At 46.2% G+C, this 19135-nt stretch overlaps 1 protein-coding gene across 2 annotated transcripts in view; it reads right to left on the bottom strand.

Annotated features, from left to right (window-relative positions):
- Positions 1-19135, bottom strand: part of RPS6KA6 (ribosomal protein S6 kinase A6) — a 115735-nt gene that overhangs the window by 15641 nt on the left and 80959 nt on the right. For both annotated transcript variants that reach the window (XM_073598090.1, XM_073598091.1), the window contains exons 13-15: positions 17377-17479; positions 4141-4265; positions 3919-4044 (exon numbers count right to left, since the gene is read on the bottom strand). In XM_073598090.1, coding sequence (XP_073454191.1) covers positions 3919-4044; positions 4141-4265; positions 17377-17479 — 354 coding nt within the window. The remainder of the gene's footprint in view (positions 1-3918; positions 4045-4140; positions 4266-17376; positions 17480-19135) is intronic.

Below are 19135 nucleotides of genomic sequence, written 5' to 3'. Positions count from 1 at the left end.
AGATAAGGAATCCGCTGATATGGACTCAAACTTTAGGCTCCATATAAGAGGAACTCAAAATCGTTCATCAGTTGGTTTAGGCAACGATGGTTCACACCAGATGATTCCATGTCTTGGTGAAGGGGGCATTGTGCGACCCCCCAAAACGCATTGGATGTCGCACTCGTGATATGTCTGCAATAAAATCAAATTTTGGACTTAAATGCTTCGATCTTCAGATTCGAGGACTGCTTATATATGGACTGACCTATTTGCTTCTTCCAGACCTTGCTACCCGATTACCCGTCAGCTAGTGCGGCTTGGCTTGAGGTTCTTCAGGCCTGCTCCTTGGCCCTGGTTCACACCGATGCGATTTGGCACAAATCGGCGACGATTGCTGGCCACGGCACCGTCCGAATCGGTGCATTTGAGGCACCGCACCGATTCCCAAAAGTTGTTTCTGTACTACTTTTGGCGATTTCGGGGGGCGATTTCCATGGACATCTGTGCAGAAACCCGCACATGTGTCTCAGAAACCCCCCCCCCCCCCCCCCAAATTGGGACCGACATGCGGGAACTCGAACAATTTCATTCCCGCAGTCAGTGTGAACCAGGGCTTAGGCTGAGCGTAGCGTCTTTGTGCGCTTTTCTGCCATTTTTTTTTTCCGCAACGTTTTTGCGTGACCTGCACACTCGTATGCAGCGTTTTCTGGGCCTTGGTTTTTTTTTTTTTATTAGCCAATAGAGAAAACTATTATCTGTGGCATCATTTGTTGTTTTTTAGCTTTTCCATTAGCTTTTATTTCTTCTTTTATTATGATTATTCATCTATTATAATTTTTTTTCGTTAGGGTAAGGGGTTCAGTTTAGGTTAGGGTTAGGATTAGGAGTTGGTGTTAGGGTTATTTATTATTATATTTATTTTTATTTTATTCTATTTATTATTACATGATAATAAATGTAAAATAAATATACAGTTAAATAAAAATCATAAAAAAATAACAAATTCATAAAATACTAAGTAACAATAAATAAAAAAAAAATAAAATAAGAATAATTAACTAAACACCCTAACTCAAAATAAATTATTATTATAATTAACAATGTATTTTTTTGTTCGAGTTTGGGTGTTATTTTATTATTATTATTAATAATGTATTTAATATTTTTTAAGGTTAGAGGTTAATTATTCATTATTAAAATTATTACATATTATTAATTTATTTTACTTATTTATGATGATTTTTAGTTATTTGTGTATTTATTTTCCATTTATTTATTCATATATTATTACTATTTTATTTTTCGAATTTTTAATTTGAGCAGAAAATTGCGCAAAAACATGCAAAAAAACGTGCAAATACGCACAAAAGGCTCCTCCTAGCACCTTCTCCCCCCAGTGCCGTCTCCTCCTAGCGCTGTCTCCTAGCCTGTCTATAATTTATTTTACTTATTTATAATGATTTTTAGTTATTTGTGCATTTATTTTACATTTATTTATTCATATATTATTACTATTTTTTTTAGAAATTTTTAATTTGAGCAGAAAATCGCACACGAATGTGCGACAAAACGAACGATTATGCACAAAAACGCTCCTCCTAGCGCAGTCTCTCCCTAGCGCTGCCTCCTGTCCCCTCCTAGCGCCTCCCCCTAGCACTGCAGTATACAGGAGATTATATATATATATATATATATATATATATATATATATATATATATATATACACACACACATATACATACATATATACACACACACACAGGATTTATATAGTGCCAACACTTCACAATATAATGGAGACAATACAGCAACAATTCAAAACAAGAGGGTAAAGAGGGCCCTGCTCCTGGGAGCTTACAATCTAATAGGGAGGGGCAAGTTTGCACCACAAAATGAAAGGAGGAATTTATTGAAGGACTCTGCCATAAGAGAACATTAGAAGCTACACAACCAGAGCACAATGACTGCCAAGATGGAGATCTTGTAATCAATGAAATGCCCTGGAGCCTGTTCCAGGAATTGTGGACCAGCTATAACAGAAGCAAAGTAACTGTTAGTGTATCTCTAATTGCCAATGTTCACTCACTAGGGAGAGATAGAAAGGGAGGACATTGGGCAGACATATACATATTCGTAGCACTCTGTGCGTCTTTTATTGTTTTCTTGTAATGGTAAGTAGATTGTATACACAGCATCCCTGTTCAGTAGAAGCATAATAATGTACTACTGGATAGTTTCCTTGATTTACTGCAAAGAATTAGACAAACAGCAGAAAAGAAAAAAGTAAAATATCTGCCTATTGATGACCCCTGCCTGGGTTAACCTTCCACCTGTCTCCATGTTGATGACTCCTTCCTGTGCCGTATCTTACACCGTACATTACCTTACCTTACCTTACATCTCTTGCCTAGTACTGCTGCTGCCTTCTTGTTATTGACCCCTGCCTGTCCAGACCTTCCACCAGTCTCCTGTTTAGTAATGCCTGCCTATTGATGATCCCTGCCTGTGTTAAAGTTGCACCAGTCTCCTGTTTAGTACTTCTGATGCTGTCTTGTTGATGACCCTTGCCTGTGCCTGACCTTGTACCCATCTCTTGCCTAGTACTGCTGCCTGACTATTGATGACCCCTGCCTGTGCCTGACCTTGCACCCATCCCTTGCCTAGTACTGCTGTCTGACTATTGATGACCACTGCCTGTGCCTGACCTTGTACCCGTCTCTTGCCTAGTACTGCTGTCTATTGATGACCCCTGCCTGTGCCTGACCTTGTACCCGTCTCTTGCCTAGTACTGCTGTCTTACTATCGATGACCCCTGCCTGTGCCTGACCTTGCACCTGTCTCCTGCCTAGTACTGCTGTCTATTGATGACCCCTGCCTGTGCCTGACCTTGCACCTGTCTCCTGCCTAGTACTGCTGTCTATTGATGACCCCTGCCTGTGCCTGACCTTGCACCCGTTTCTTGCCTAGTACTGCTGTAAGACTATTGATGACCCCTGCCTGTGCCTGACCTTGTACCCGTCTCTTGCCTAGTACTGCTGTCTTACTATCGATGACCCCTGCCTGTGCCTGACCTTGCACCTGTCTCCTGCCTAGTACTGCTGTCTTACTATCGATGACCCCTGCCTGTGCCTGACCTTGCACCTGTCTCCTGCCTAGTACTGCTGTCTATTGATGACCCCTGCCTGTGCCTGACCTTGCACCCGTTTCTTGCCTAGTACTGCTGTAAGACTATTGATGACCCCTGCCTGTGCCTGACCTTGCACCTGTCTCTTTCCTAGTACTGCTGACTATTGAGGACCCCTGCCTGTGCCTGACCTTGCACCTGCCTAGTACTGCTACTGCTCCGCTTGCCTACTGATGACTCCTGCCTGTGTTAACCTTGTACCAGTCTCCTGTCTAATACTGCTGCTGCATGCCTGTTGATGACCCAAGCCTTGCCATGGCTACACAGCAGCCATTATCTGAGAGGCACTATTGTAAAGCACAGTACACACAGGCCGAATATCAGGCAGTATCAACTGGTTCAACAGAAACCTGCCAACATTTGGCCCGTGTGGACGGCAGTCGGTCTGACCTCTGTCGAAGGGGCATGACCAAAAAAGGTCTGCCGGTAGGCAACCAAACTGTTCTGGCGGGGGGAGGGGGCTGGTTCTGACGTTCCCCTGTGAGAACACAACAGCTCAGCAGGGGAGATCGCGGTACTAACACGCTTCGCCCCGCCCATGGGGCTTAGTCATGGAGGTGGACCCATGGGCAGGGTTGAAACGCACCAGTGGGTGGCCTGGACAGAGCTAGGCCGAGGCTGGTCTTACTATGCCCACCACTGGGTTGTAGTGATGTGCGGTATTGGGAACTTCTCTCTCCTGTACAAAGTCCCCCTGAGCACACACAAATATGAGAAGCTCCTGCAGGGAGCACGAAGCCACATTCTGTACCTTGACCGCGTACTCCATGTTGGTCGCCCGGTGAATGCAGCGTTTACAGATGGAATAGGAGCCGACACCAATATCTTCCTTGAGGTCGTAGATGTCTGTGAACTGCGCCCGGCTTCCATGGAATTGCTGCGGAGAGGCAAACCCGAGTTACTGCAGAGTGAGGATGAGCTTGTTGGTTAACAGAAGTGCCATCCAACCCCCTGAAAGCTGGATAAGACTTACCTGTACAATGGGCAGGGTGGTGGTGATGGAGGAGATTTTATGTTCCTCAATGGGGGACGGAGCCACAAAGCTGAAGCCTTTAAAGAGCTGGTGGGCGTTGGCACTGGGGGGAACTCCGGGAGAGTCTGGGGGACACCAGGGAGGGAGAAGACGTTACTCTACAGATGTCTATTACTGTCTGCAGTTCAGAAGAGAGACCTCCATACAAGCAAACAAATCAAAGTTTTGTCTCTTTAAAAACGTTGCAAATACAGAAAAATAACAATTGATCTGTCAGAATTTCAATGAGCCTCCAACTTCCATAAATGAGCCGACAAATCCATCTCTGCTGCACCAAAAACCTAAAGTTGAAGTTTATTCTGCTGATATTCGGCCTTCCCTGGTCCCCCCTCATCAACATGAGAATTACATTTTTACATTAAACCTTCCCATTTTCATTACATACCTTATTTTATACCCGATGAGGTCATCACTGGGTCAAAGTGCTGTGCAGTGCGCTGCAAATACAGTGGGGGGAAAATAATAATTTGCTCCCCTGAAGATCGTGCAAGTTTGCCCACTTACAAAGAAATGAAGGGTCTATAATTTTTATCATAGGTGTATTTTATATGATAGAGACAGAATATCAACCAAAAATCCAGAAAAAACACAATACAAATGTTATAAATGGAGTTGCAGTTCAGTGAGTAAAATAAGTATTTGATCCCCAAGCAAAACATGACTTAGTAGTTGGTGGAGAAACCCTTGTTGGTGATCACAGAGGTCAGACATTTCTTGTAGGTGGTGATCAGGTTTGCACACATCTCAGGAGGGATTTTGGTCCACTCTTCTTTACAGATCTTCTCTAAATCCTTAAGGTCTCTTGGCAACTCGAAGTTCCCTCCATACATTTTCTATAGGATTAAGGTCTGGAGACTGGCTAGGCCACTCCATGACCTTAATGTGCTTCTTTTTGAGCCACTCCTTTGTTGCCTTGGTGGTATGTTTTGGGTCATTGTCATGCTGGAAGACCCATCCATGACCCATCTTCAGTGTTCTGGCTAAGGGAAGAAGGTTCTCATCCAAGATTCAAGATTTTACAATATGTGGTCCCGTCCATTGGCCCCTCAGTGCGGCAAAGTCGGCCTGTACCTTAGAGAAACAGCCCCAAAGCATAATGTTTCCACCTCCGTGTGACTGTAGGGATGGTGTTCTTAGGGTCATAGTCAGCATTTTTCTTCCTCCAAACACGGCAAATTGAGTTAATGCCAAAGAGCTGAATTTTGGTCTCATCTGACCACAGAACTTTCTCCCAATCCTTCTCTGAATCATTTAGATGTTCATTGGCAAACGTCAGACGTTCCTGTACATGTGTCTTCCTGAGGAGGGGGACCTTACGGAGGCTGAAGGATTTCAATCCATGGCAGTGTATTGTGTTACCAATGGTTTGTTTGGTGACTGTGGTCCCAACTGCCTTGAGATCATTCACAAGCTCCTCCCGTGTAGTTCTGGGCTGATCCCTCACTTTTCTCATGACCATCCTCACCCCATGAGGGGAAATCTTCCATGGAGCTCCAGACCGAGGACAATTGATGGTTATTTTGTGTTTCTTCTATTTGGTAATAATCGCTCCAACATTTGTCTCCTTCTCACCAAGCTTCTTGCTGATGGTCTTGTAGCCCATTCCAGCCTTGTGCAGGTCTACAATCTTCTCCCTGACGTCCTCTGACAGATCTTTGGTCTTCCCCATGATGGTGAGGATTGGATGGAAGAAAGAGATTCTGTGGACAGGTGTCTTTTATACACATAACGAGTTGTCGTTAGGAGAACCTTCTTACATTGACAGGACTAATCTGTGTACCACATGAGCACCTACTGTAGCCAGTCTGTGGGGGCAGAATTATTGTTGGTTGGTAGGGGATCAAATACTTATTTTACTCACTGAACTGCAACTCCATTTATAACATTTGTATTGTGTGATTTTTCTGGATTTTTGGTTGATATTCTGGCTCTATCATATAAAATACACCTATGATAAAAATTATAGACCCTTCATTTCTATGTAAGTGGGCAAAACTTACACAATCTGCAGGGGAGACGATCGTTATTTTCCCCTCTGTATCTTAGTAAAAACATCACAGCCCCCCCGGGCTCAGTACTCCTCTCAGGAGCCCTCAGTATTGATGCAAGCAGAGAAAGGACTTTTACAGCCTGCCATAGAAGTGAATGGCTGTAAGTGGCAGTACTGGGGTAAAAGCTGATGCTTTTTTGCATTAGCACTTACACATCCATGAAAGTTCTGCTTACATTTCACAGTACATCGGAACCTCAGATTGCGAGTAACACGGTTCACAATACAATTTTTTTTTTAATTCTGACACACTTTTCAAGCGTTGTCACGCAAGACGGGCAGGACTCCAGCCTCTGGGGTGTGCAGTACCGCATTTGGCCAGAGGTGCGGGGGCGCCAGAGACACTCAGAGACACTCTGTTCCCGAGTGCCTTCAAGTGTCCTCAGCGCCCCCGCACCTCTGGCCAAATGCGGTACTGCATAGACAAGCAGTCGCTGTGGAATGGATTCTCTGAGTTTCCATTATTTCTAATAGGGAAACTCGATTTGATATACGAGTGCTTTGGATTACAAGCATTCTTCTGGAATGAATTGCTCGTAATCCAAGTTATTACTGTACATATAGTTGTGCTCATAAGTTTACATACTCTGGCAGAAGTTATGATTTCTTGGACATTTTTCGGAGAATATGAATGATAACACAAAAACTTTTCTTTCACTCATGGTTAGTGTTTGGCTGAAGCCATTTATTATCAATCATCTGTGTTTACTCTTTTTATATCATAATCACAACAGAAACTACCCAAATGACCCTGATCAAAAGTTTACATACCCTGGTGATTTTGGCCTGATAACATGCACACAAGTTGACACAAAGGGGTTTGAATGGCTATTAAAGGTAACCATCCTCACCTGTGATCTGTATGCTTGTAATTAGTGTCTGTGTATAAAAGGTCAATGAGTTTCTGGACTCCTGACAGACCCCTTTCATCTCTCATCCAGTGCTGCACTGACGTTTCTGGATTCTGAGTCATGGGGAAAGCAAAAATAATTGTCAAAGGATCTGCAGGGAAAAGGTAGTTGAACTGTATAAAACAGGAAAGGGATATAAAAAGATATCCAAGGAATTGAGAATGCCAATCAGCAGTGTTCAAACTCTAATCAAGACGTGGAAAATGAGGGGTTCTGTTGAAACCAAATCACGGTCAGGTAGACCAACTAAAATTTTAGCCACAACTGAAAATTGTTTGGAATGCAAAGAAAAACCCACAAATAACTTCAGGTGAAATACAGGACTCTCTGAAAACATGTGGTGTGGTTGTTTCAAGATGCACAATAAGGAGGCACTTGAAGAAAGATGGGCTGCATGGTCAAGTCGCCAGAAGAAAGCCATTACTACACAAATGCCACACAGTATCCGCTTACAATACACCAAACAGCACAGAGACAAGCCTCAAACCTTCTGGCACAAAGCCATCTGGAGTGATGAGACCAGATCTTTTTGGCCACAACCATAAACACTTCATTTGGAGAGGAGTCAACAAGGCCTATGATGAAAGGTCCACCATTCCTACTGTGAAACACGGAGGTGGATCAATGAGGTTTTGGGGATGTGTGAGATACAAAGGCACAGGAAATTAGGTCAAAATTGATGGCAAGATGAATGCAGTATGTTATCAAAAAATACTGGAGGAACATCATTTGCAGTCATCAGCCAGGAAGCTGCGCATGGGACGTACTTGGACATTCCAACATGACAATAATCCAAAACACAAGGCCAAGTCATCCTGTCATTGGCTACAGCAGAAAAAAGTGAAGGTTCTGGAGTGGTCATCTAAGTCTCCTGACCTCAATATCATTGAGCCTCTCTGGGGAGATCTCAAACGTGCCGTTCATGCAAGACAGCCCAAGAATGTATAGGAACTGGAGGCTTTGTGCCAAGAGGAATGGGCAGCTTTACCATCTGAGAAGATAAAGAGCCTCATCCACAAATACCACAAAAGACTTCAAGCTGTCATTGATGTTAAAGGGGGCAATACACAGTATTAAGAACTGGGGAGGGGGCGTGGCTTGGACACACGTGAGCAGACGTGCCTCACATCGGCTCCAGTATCCTGATACAATTCATCCTGTTGAGTGTATATACCTGCAGAAATTGACCGGACACTTCACTCCCGGTGTGGAGCTACCCCTACAGCGACTCCCGGTCAAAATCCCCCTAAGTCAGGGATGACTAGAAGGCAGGAGGAGAGCTTGCATGCTGAGCGGCAGATCCAACATGGCGGATTCCCGCTTCAGCAGCGCACAGTGAAGGACCGATACAGTTCGGCGGCGTCCATGATGGAAAAGTATGCCCACATTCCGGGTGGCCAGAAATCTGTGCAGCAGCCACATACATCCTATGCAGCAAAAGCGGCAAAGAACAGCCCCTCTATGAAACCGCAGCACACGGAACAGAGAAAATGGCACTGGCAGCACATGGAATCACAGTGAGTACCATCTCATCTCCCCTCCCTCCTTCTGTAATAGCAGACCTTTCTGACTCTGAGCATAGAGAACCCTCTCTGCAATACATGCCTATGGCTCCTCACTCACTGAATTGTCAACAAAAGTTAGAAGTATGACGGAAGGTATACTGCATATTGGACATGACATGCAAAAGATCAGAGAAAAAACTACTGCTTTGGAGGGTAGGGTGTGCTCCATAGAGGATGAGCTGCCTCCACTTTTGCAAGATGTTCAAATGACAGCAGCTAAAACGACAAACGGTGGCTAGAGTGGAAGATATGGAAAACAGGCTGCGCCGTAGTAATATCCGCATTGTTGGCATGCCTGAAAAATCTGAAGGGAAGAACCCTGTTGACTTTATTGAAACTTGGCTAGCTTACTGTCAGGGCTGGGCTCAGCCACTCCTTCGCTGAGCTGGCCGCTCAGCTGTCGGCTAATTGCCAGCTCCCATCTCTCCACAGTTACTCAGCTGTTGATGATATCTTGCTCGTCAGTCCAGCCTACTTAAGTCGTCCAGTCCAGAGAAGCTCTGCCTTCGCCTTGGTCAACATCACAGAAACTATCTCCTGCGATCCTGTTCAAGGCTTGCGTTGCCATCATCCCTTCTGGCTCCAGATCCTGCTTGCTGTTCCACTACATTGATCCCTGACTTCTGGCTTGGCTGACTATCCGTTCCGGTTACTAAACTTTGGCTATGTTTTGACTACGTTTGTTCTTTTTACTTTTATTTTTAAACAAGTGTGATTAAACTGTACTTCTGTCTTGGCCTGATTTCATGGTTTCTGACACTGACACGTTTGGCAAAAATAACCTTACATCATTTTTCTCTGGGGAAAGAGCTCACCTGGGTGCCTTCTCAACCACCGCCACCAGAGGGCAATGATAGACCATTCCTGCTGAAACTCTTACACTATAAAGATTAAGACATTATCCTTCGCCTAGCTAGACAAAATGCCAATATGGAAATACAGGGCACCAAAGTATCCATGTATCCAGATTTTTCAGCTGCAGACCAAAAGCAGAGGGCAAGGTTCACAGGGATGAAGAAACATCTGCGAGCAATATCAGTGATTTATTCAATGCTTTCCCAGTCAAACTACATGTAGTAGCAGACGGTTCTGTGCACTTTTTTGAAAACGCGCCTATGGCTACCAACTGGTTTGATCGTCATGAGTGACACCTGCGAGCGGCTGCTCGTGGTGATGACCCGAGCTAGGAAAATGCGCTAACCTGCCTACTTACATTTCTGTTTGCTCACCTTGCTAACAATGGCGCCCAAAGAGGAACACGATTGGATTTGCTGTTTTATTACATTTCTTACCAGTAACCTTTGTGCTTGACTTTGAGAATACGGGGTCCTAGCCCTCGTTTGTCCTCCCTCACATAGCCCTGCGGGGCACAGTTGGAAGGCTTTCCAATGGGTACTTCCGTTTTCTTGGTTCGAAGACTGTTTATTTTTCTTTTTGTTGTTTTCAGGCCCTGGTTGGGTGGGCAGTACCTCTGCAGATCACATTACTGCTCTACTCTACCACAAGATGCTGTGCTCCAGAGTAGGATGACTGATGCCAGCCACATGGAGTGCCTCCTGCACGCTGGACTCCGTGGGACACTGCTTGACCGGGCCTCCGGGCTCCCCTGGCCACATACTGGGCCCCCATTGGTCTGAGAATTCTTCAAATACGTTTTCAAATGAGTAACCATACATACTCGATCCTCTCCTGGAATGTAAGAGGCTTGCACGATCCTAAAAGGAGGACTGCAGTATTTCCTTCTCTCTCACACCAGGCTCCCGCTGTTATTTACTTACAGGAGACTCATCTCACTGGTGACACTACCAATCTATTACACAAATCGAAATATCCTGTACAATATCATTCTATGCACACTCGATACTCTAGTGGGTTAGTGTATTATTTTCCAGGACTTCCTCATTCACTAAACTTGACGCCCAAATAGACTCTCAGGGCCGATTCATCTTTCTGACGGGTATGTGGGAATCTCATGCTTGTGTAATTGCTAGTGTTTATGTGGCCACCACCTTCTAATAAGATAGTATTACAATGTTTATCTAGGTTTCTGGCTCGGCATCCATCCTCGGCTCCCAGTGTATGTTTTGGGGCCTATCTGACCATTCCCCAGTGCAACTCAGTTTAAATCTCCATAAGGTTAGACTAGCCGTCCATTGGAAGTTGAATCCATTCTGGATCCATTTGTTTACCGACACTGAACATATGCAGGTTCATAGCCGAAACTTTTTGGTGGATAATAGGCATTCAGCCACTTCTGGTGTGGTGTGGGATACCCTGAAGGCTTTCATTAGGAGGTATGTGCATTAAAGAGATTGCTACGATTAAGACCACGAGTAGACAATGGGATAAGGATGCCAGTATGTCTGTAGATAGGGCTGAAGAAAAATTCCTGCGAGCCCCTATGCCTGATCATGAGAGGCAGTGGATAGATGCACAAAAACTCTACCACACTATACATCAACATCAAGCGGATAACAAGCATTTCTTTACCTCTCAAACATATTTTAAAGAGGGTGAAAACTGGCCATGATAACCAGGTCCCAACAACTTTCCCAGGTCATACACAGATTGGCCATGTCGCCCACTCAAGTGGTTACAGATACTCCTTCCTTTCTGAGGGGGTTTTGTACCTTCTTTCAGGATATATATTCCTCAAAGGTCTCTTACCCTGCAGTTGAGTTGTCTGACTTCCTAGATGGCCTTCAGTTACCACAGCTTCGGGGGGGGGGGGGGGGGGGGGGGAGATAAAAAAACAACGAAATGCACCTCTTACCCTTGAGGAGTTACAATTCGCACTGGCCACGTTCCCCAACTCTAAGGCCCCCAGGAAAGAATGGCTTACCAATTGAATTATACAAAAAATTTGGAGAAGTTACTCCCTGTACGCTTACTGATGCTGACTCCCTAGATTCTTTGACGAGTTCTATGTATGAAGCGGTGGTGGTGGTCCCATTGAAACCAGGGAAGGATCCTGATAAACCTGAATCCTGTAGACCCATCTCCCTTCTGAATACAGATTTAAAATTGCTCACTAAAGTAATCGCCATGAGACTATCAAAAGGTGGTGACTAAAACTTATACACCCGGACCAATCCAGAGTTATACCTAATAGATCCACGGCAAACCATCTTCGTCTATATCTAAATATGCAAATCCCCAAAGACAACCAGGGTTAGAGAGCCATCCTCTCACTCGATGCCGCTAAGGCATTCAATAGTGTTGAAAGGCATTACTATGTTGGAAAAATTCAACCTGGGGGGAGATATTCATTTCATGGATCAAACTATTGTATGAGGCACTGTATCAGAATCAATAACACCTTATCCCCACCCTTTTATCTGCATAGGGGTACAAGGCAGGGATGCCCCCTGTCCCCTCTACTATTTGCTCTGGCCATAGAGCTCCTAGATGCTGCCATTAGAGGGTACACGGATATATGTGGGTATAAACGAGGTGATCTAGAAGACAAATTGGCACTCTACACAGATGAGTAGATACGTCTGCCTCACTGATAAACCTTATGGAATTAATATATAGATTTGGGACCTTCTCTGGGTTCAAAATAAACTGGGACAAATCTACACGATTACCATTAGATCCTCTTGTGGTGCCCTTACCCCGGATAGCAGAACAGATTAAGCTGGTAGATACCTTTCTGTACCTGGGCATAGTTATCCATCCGAACTTAGATCTCTATATCAAACTCAGTATAAACCCATTGATTCAAAAATTTCAGGAAAAAAACAGCTACCCTGTTTCCCTGAAAATAAGACCTAGTATGATTGTCGGTGATGGCTGCAATATAAGCCCTACCCCCCAAATAAGTCCTAGTTAAAGTCCTTGTAGGTCTTCTTTTCAGGGTAAGGCTTATTTTCAGGGAAACAGGGTAGGGCTTATTTGGGGGGTAGGGCTTATATTGCAGCCATCACCGTCAATCACGCTAGGTCTTATTTTCAGGAAAACAGGGTAGCTGGATTAAATGACCCCTCTCGGTAGTAGGCCGCTGTAACTTGATAAGAGATAATTTGGAACCCACAACTCTTGTATGCGCTTCACAATGCGCCCATCTGGATCCCTATCCATGTGTTTAAAAAAAACGCAATACCATTTTCTGAACATTGATATGGAGGAAACGGGTTCCACGTATTAAATTGGAAACTCTGCAGGAAATGAAGGACTCGGGTGGTCTGGCAGTTCCAAACCCATTTTATTATTTCATAGCAGCTCAATTGCAGCATTTAATGGGCTGGCTGTACCCCGAGTCCTCTGATCCTATGAGGAATATTATACGCACACGGATGTCCGGTGATGGCCTTGTGGAATGCATAGAAGCGGGAGAGCAGCTAGGGGAGCTACCATCTTACCCCACCCTGGTACTCAGACAGAATATGGAGTAAAGGCAAACAGCATTTCCAATATGCGGGATACACCAACTGGTCCCGTATTTGGAACAATAGGAACTCCCCAGAACTAGGTAAATTACAGGGTTTCTCAGTCTGGTCTAGGAGTGGTGTTGTGTTGTACCATGGAGGCCTTTTACGAGACTTCTAATCACTGTGTGTGGACTTCAATCTGCCAAATACCCTATTTTTCCAATACCTGCGACTTAGGCACGCTATATCGGCACAATCTACAATCTCTACTTGAGAACTAACTAGGCCCACAATGCTTACACAACTAGTTACATCATCGACCCGGAAGGGACAGATATCCTCCCTATATGGTTCTACCCAATGTCAAGTATCTAAAGCTATATCACTGAACTGCAGAGCTGGCTGGGGGAGAGATATAGGACATCTTGCGGATGAGGAATGGGCCACTATACTGGATAATGTACTTAGAGCGTCACTTTCCTCGTCTCAAAAACGTACTCGATTGTTTTATCCACCGCACTTGCCATACACCTGATAAATTGCACAGATGGTCATAGAAGGGACGACCCGTTTTGTCCTCGTTGTTTGGTGGACAATGGTACACTTATACACATGCTTTGGAAATGTCCAAAACTGCAAAGATATTGGTCCACAGTGATAAGTACTATTAATAGAATTTGGAACCCTAAGCTTGAAGTAGACCCTAAACTCTGCCCACTCGGCTGGTTAGATGAGGAACAGTCTACACCCCACACCTATATCATAGCCATTCTCAGGGCTCCATTTGTAGCTAGAAAACTTATATTGCAAGAAATTGGCTCTCGGTATCACCTCCTACACATACGGAATGGGTCACTGCCATAAATGACTCTCTTATAAGGGAGCAATTGACACACAAACATCGAGGAAGCCCAAGAAAGTATGAAAATATCTGGGATGCTTGGCTAGAGGTTCCTTGTTTATCCCCCCTACGTTTGGTTCAAAGGAAAATTCTCAGTGGCAGGACCTCATCGTCCACTTAACCATAGAGATTGTTGGCCCGGCGGGTGTCGTGTGTGTGGCCAGAGGGAATGGTGAAGTAGCACTTCATGTACAGTTTAAACTGAAGGGAAATACAGTGGAACCTTGGAGGACGAGCATAATCCGTTCCAGGAGAACGCTTGTAATCCAAAGCAAAGCACTCGCATATCAAAGTGAGTTTCTCCATAGAAGTCAATGGAAACGAAGAGAATTTGTTCAGCATTGATTTCTATGGCATGCAATACCGCATGTGGCCAGAGGTAGAAGGGGGGGGGCGCCGGAGAGCCTTGGAAATATTCTGGGAGAGCTCAGCTGAACTCGGAAGCACTCGGGAACTGAGTATTTCCGAGTGATTCCGAGTATTTTCGAACGGCTCCAAACCATTCCGAGTGTCACCGGCGCCCCCCCGCACCTCTGGGACAAATGCGGTACTGCACACTCCATTAGCTTGAATTCTGCTCGTTTTGCCAGACAACACTCGCAAACCGAGTCAGGATTTTTTTTAAAAAGTTGCTCGTCTTTCAAAACGCTCGTTAACCAAGGTTCCACCGTACTTGATGCGGTGGTATCTTGCTCTGCAGTGGTTGAATATATTGTTTTGTTTAACCCAACGGATAATATATATATATATATATATATATATATATATATATATATATATATACTGTGAACCACTCCCCGCTGTTCAGGGGTATGTGGCACCCCTGCCCCGCTTGATGGCCCTGCTAAGGGCTGGGAGCAGAGTTGGGGTACAGGATATAATGGGGGTGCACACAATATATGGTAACTTAATGACAACGGGCTCGGGTATAATTTTTTCAGACAATTTCTCTTTATTTTACATGAACTTTTGCCTTTTATACAGTGTGAACGCACACACCATGTACAAGAATGAATCTGTGTCCTCTCAGTTATGTGATAAGTTTGTTGCAAAATGAAAATGTTACCTTAATTTTCAATAAAAAAATAATACAAAAAAAGAACTGGGGTATGTAAACTTTTGATCAGGGTCATTTGGGTAGTTTCTGTTGTCATTATGATATAAAAAGATTAAAACACAGTTGATTGATAATAAATGGCTTCAGCCAAACACTAACCATGAGTGAGAGAAAAGTTTTTGTGTTATCATTCATATTCTCTGAAAAATGGCCAAGAAATCATAAATTCTGCCAGGGTATGTAAACTTATGAGCACAACTGTACAAAGCTAAACGAGAGCATAAAGATAATCCCGCCCATCCAATAAAAAAAAAAAGTAACTTCTGTATAACTTTACATGCAGCTCTTCATAGGCTGTAGCGCAGTACAGTAAGGATTTCGGACAAACAGGTCACACAGACTGGATATGTAGTCAAAACACAATCCATTAAATACTGTATATTGCAGCTTACCTACTGCATGCGATTTCTGCAAGCTCAGAAAAGTACTTGTTGATCCTGCCAGAAATCCAGTGCCCTGAAATCTCAATGTATTCAGCTTCCTTATGTGGACTACAGCAGGGGCTCCCAAACCCCCCGGGAACCGCAAACCAGGTCCGTGGCCTGTCGAGAGCTGGGCCGTACACTGGGGAGTGAGTGGCAACTGCAGTCCAGACGGGCCTATGATGGACCGTGGTCTCCCCTCTCTTCCAGCTGTGTGGCCATGCCACTTAGACTGTGTCTCCTCCCCCTGGGTCTCCTGCCCCACAGCCGATGTCATCCTTTCAGCAGGACAGGGGGCGGGAGGCTTTTCATATTCACAAGCAGGTAATCACCCTCTTAATATAAGATGAAGAGCTCCCGCCCTCCGTCCAGATCTAGATCTGAGACCCGGGAGAGGACACACTGATAACGGCCTTTGTCTGCCGAAGATAGAGGCAGAGATTGACAGGGGGACAGTGAGAGTAAGAGAGGAAATGGGGGGGAGGGGGGCTGTGACTGGGGGGGGGGGGGGCAACACCCACCCCAACTCCAGCACCGAGCCCAACACCAACCCCCCACCCCAACTCCAGCACCGAGCCCAACACCAACCCCCCACCCCAACTCCAGCACCGAGCCCAACACCAACCCCCCACCCCAACTCCAGCACCGAGCCCAACACCAACCCCCACCCCAACTCCAGCACCGAGCCCAACACCAACCCCCACCCCAACTCAAGCACCAAGCCTAACACTGGTCCCAACACCAAGCCCAACACCAGCACCAAGTCCCAACACCAAGTCCCAACACCAAGTCCCAACACCAAGTCCCAACACCAAGTCCCAACACCAAGTCCCAACACCAAGTCCCAACACCAAGTCCCAACTCCAGCACCAAACACAAGTCCCAACTCCAGCACCAAACACAAGTCCCAACTCCAGCACCAAACACAAGTCCCAACTCCAGCACCAAACACAAGTCCCAACTCCAGCACCAAACACAAGTCCCAACTCCAGCACCAAACACAAGTCCCAACTCCAGCACCAAGCCCAACATCAACCCCAGCACCAAGCCCAACATCAACCCCAGCACCAAGCCCAACATCAACCCCAGCACCAAGCCCAACATCAACCCCAGCACCAAGCCCAACATCAACCCCAGCACCAAGCCCAACATCAACCCCAGCACCAAGCCCAACATCAACCCCAGCACCAAGCCCAACATCAACCCCAGCACCAAGCCCAACATCAACCCCAGCACCAAGCCCAACATCAACCCCAGCACCAAGCCCAACATCAACCCCAGCACCAAGCCCAACATCAACCCCAGCACCAAGCCCAGCACCAAGCCCAGCACCAAGCCCAGCACCAAGCCCAGCACCAAGCTCAGCACCAAGCCCCAACACAAGCCCCAACACAAGTCCCAACACAAGCCCCAACACAAGCCCCAACACAAGTCCCAAGCCCAACACCAACCCCAACACCAGCACCAACACCAGCACCAAGCCCAGCACCAAGCCCAGCACCAAGCCCAGCACCAAGCCCAGCACCAAGCCCAGCACCAAGCCCAGCACCAAGCCCAGCACCAACCCAAAGCATTGTGATATAAAGGGGACTACACTGTAATCATTATTATTTTAAGGCCTTCTTCAGGTCGGCAGCCTTCAATCTGTATAAACGTTTAGGTATTTGGGTCTGCAGATTCCTGTGAATACGCCCACCGTGTCTGTCTATGGAGAGTGATAGGTGGATAGGTGACCCCAGACCGCGCTCTTGTCAGCTCTCACCTCTCCATCTGTATTCTCAGTCTATACTGGAGATCGGCTTGTTACAATGTTAAAAGAGAAATTGCTTCGACAAACCTTTCGGCGTTTTGGCTGTGAACTCTGGATCAAAACAGAACGTGTCCTCGGGTTTTCCAGACGCAGGTTTAAACGGGGGTTGGATTTCACGCCTGTACAGCTTCTAAAAACAGAGAATTGGAGAAAGTCAGACAAAGGAGATTCAGCACAATAAAGAAACCTGTGCGGAGGGGAATTGACTTTCATCTCCACTGTCCTCCTATAAATCTATACATTGTAGAGTTCTTGCTGCTCTGTGTCATAACACAGCTTAGGCCACAGACTCCAGGCTGTTTCCAACAAAAGGACATAGTATCAAACTAATTTCCTGAAGAACCCTCACACTAACCTACCCCAACAGGAAGTCCAGCACCAACCCCAGCACCAAGCCCAACCTCTACCCCAGCGCCCGCGCCCAACCCCTAACCCAGCGCCCAACCCCTACCCCAGCGCCCGCGCCCAACCCCTACCCCAGCACCCGCGCCCAACCTCTACCCCAGCACCCGCGCCCAACCTCTACCCCAGCACCCGCGCCCAACCTCTACCCCAGCACCCGCGCCCAACCTCTACCCCGGCACCCAACCTCAACTCCAAGCATTGCGCCCAACCTCAACTCCAAGCATTGCGCCCAACCTCAACTCCAGCATTGCGCCCAACACCAACCCCAGCAATGAGCCCAACACCAACCCCAGCAATGAGCCCAACACCAACCCCAGCAATGAGCCCAACACCAACCCCAGCAATGAGCCCAACACCAACCCCAGCAATGAGCCCAACACCAACCCCAGCACCAAGACCAACCCCAGCACCAAGACCAACCCCAGCACCAAGACCAACCCCAGCACCAAGACCAACCCCAGCACCAGCCTGTGAAACTTATGTACATGGGAGGAGCCTGTGAAACTTATGCACATGGGAGGAGCCTGTGATACTTATGCACATGGGAGGAGCCTGTGATACTTATGCACATGGGAGGAGCCTGTGATACTTATGCACATGGGAGGAGCCTGTGATACTTATGCACATGGGAGGAGCCTGTGATACTTATGCACATGGGAGGAGCCTGTGATACTTATGCACATGGGAGGAGCCTGTGATACTTATGCACATGGGAGGAGCCTGTGATACTTATGCACATGGGAGGAGCCTGTGATACTTATGCACATGGGAGGAGCCTGTGATACTTATGCACATGGGAGGAGCCTGTGATACTTATGCACATGGGAGGAGCCTGTGATACTTATGCACATGGGAGGAGCCTGTGATACTTATGCAGATGGGAGGAGCCTGTGATACTTATGCACATGGGAGGAGCCTGTGATACTTATGCACATGGGAGGAGCCTGTGATACTTATGCACATGGGAGGAGCCTGTGATACTTATGCACATGGGAGGAGCCTGTGATACTTATGCACATGGGAGGAGCCTGTGATACTTATGCACATGGGAGGAGCCTGTGATACTTATGCACATGGGAGGAGCCTGTGATACTTATGCACATGGGAGGAGCCTGTGATACTTATGCACATGGGAGGAGCCTGTGATACTTATGCACATGGGAGGAGCCTGTGATACTTATGCACATGGGAGGAGCCTGTGATACTTATGCACATGGGAGGAGCCTGTGATACTTATGCACATGGGAGGAGCCTGTGATACTTATGCACATGGGAGGAGCCTGTGATACTTATGCACATGGGAGGAGCCTGTGATACTTATGCACATGGGAGGAGCCTGTGATACTTATGCACATGGGAGGAGCCTGTGATACTTATGCAC

The sequence above is a fragment of the Aquarana catesbeiana genome, linkage group LG09 (genome assembly GCF_042186555.1).
Source record: "Aquarana catesbeiana isolate 2022-GZ linkage group LG09, ASM4218655v1, whole genome shotgun sequence".
Taxonomy (NCBI): Eukaryota; Metazoa; Chordata; class Amphibia; order Anura; family Ranidae; genus Aquarana; species Aquarana catesbeiana.
Note: the sequence above shows the minus strand (reverse complement) of the source record. Positions and strands in the feature narration are given on the sequence as shown.